Source organism: Megalobrama amblycephala, linkage group LG17 (genome assembly GCF_018812025.1).
Source record: "Megalobrama amblycephala isolate DHTTF-2021 linkage group LG17, ASM1881202v1, whole genome shotgun sequence".
Classification (NCBI taxonomy): domain Eukaryota; kingdom Metazoa; phylum Chordata; class Actinopteri; order Cypriniformes; family Xenocyprididae; genus Megalobrama; species Megalobrama amblycephala.
The window spans coordinates 45,283,243-45,284,444 of NC_063060.1; the positions used below are offsets into that span (position 1 = coordinate 45,283,243).

Consider the following 1,202-nt stretch of genomic DNA (forward strand, 5'->3'; position numbering starts at 1 on the left):
TGCATATTAAAGCCTAACCAAAAGAAGAAATAGTCCATTAAAACATACAAAATGATTGACTTTGACAGAGAAAAACATTAAACACCAATAAAATGAGGATGAAGCAACAACCCATAAATTAATAATTTTTATGAATGATTTGCGGTCCCAGGTTGGGCATCTGTTTCTGAACACTCTGACCAGTGGAGATGATTATTATCACTGGAGATTATTATGTGAGTAAATCAATAACAGCTCAGTCATGTCTTCCATGTCACCAGAAGTGTGAAGCAGGTAGGCGGTTTCCTCCTCGTTTATGAATACCATCGTCCAGGACGGTCAGATCAGTTCGGCCAGTCGACATGAACAAGACGATGCTGATTTTCACAGTTGGTGTTTTCGGGTCGATTTTAGGATCCTTGGGTGTGTTTGCTGGTAAGTGTTTTTTCTCTCTCTCTGTGAACAAGGTTTCATGACTTGAGCTATGGTGTGAAATAAAGTGAGAGAAATGATAATGCTTGTGCAAATGTGGTTTTGGAGCTTCACCCTGTAGCTCTGCCACAGAACCGAGTGGTTTTGTGTTCATGTTGCTATGTGTGAGAATGAAAAAAAGAAAACTTTACTGAAACATTCAGTCAACGTGAAGTATGAAATATGAATTAACCGTATCGATTAATTTGTGTCCGTGTACAGATGGACCTCCGGTGACTTGTTGCCTTGAGCTAGGATCCAAAAAAGTGCATTTGGAGAAAGTTTTGAACTACAGAATACAAACTAGAGGACTGTGTCCCATAACAGCAGTTGTGTAAGTAAACGACAGATACAGGTCCCTGACAGGACAAGCATATTTATCCGTCACAAGAGAAACTAGACCTTCTACAAATACAGGTTACACTTTACTTTCTTTTACATTCATTTACATTCTAGTAACTATACAGTAAGTAACTTAGCAACTACATGTCAATAGCAGTTATTAGAGTATACTAAAAAATCCTGGGTTAAAACCAACCCAAGTTGGGTTGAAAATGGACAAACCTAGCAATTGGGTTGTTTTAACTGGTTGGGTTAAATGTTTGGCCAAACTTGGGTAGTTTTATTAAACTCAACTATTGTTTACAAATGACTATATGTCTGACTTAAAACAAACACAAAATATGTTGGAAATTAAAATCAGACACATACTTACTAGAGGCAACAATAATAATCAAAAGGTGAACATTTAT

The 1,202-nt window shown here is 37.0% G+C and overlaps 1 protein-coding gene across 1 annotated transcript in view; it reads left to right on the forward strand.

Annotated features, from left to right (window-relative positions):
* Window positions 1–261: 261 nt before the first annotated feature.
* LOC125250885 (C-C motif chemokine 2-like) overlaps window positions 262–1,202 on the forward strand; it is a 3,019-nt gene continuing 2,078 nt past the window's right edge. Inside the window, exons 1-2 of the mRNA XM_048163691.1 lie at window positions 262–414; window positions 673–784. Coding sequence (XP_048019648.1) covers window positions 342–414; window positions 673–784 — 185 coding nt within the window. The 5' untranslated portion in view covers window positions 262–341. The remainder of the gene's footprint in view (window positions 415–672; window positions 785–1,202) is intronic.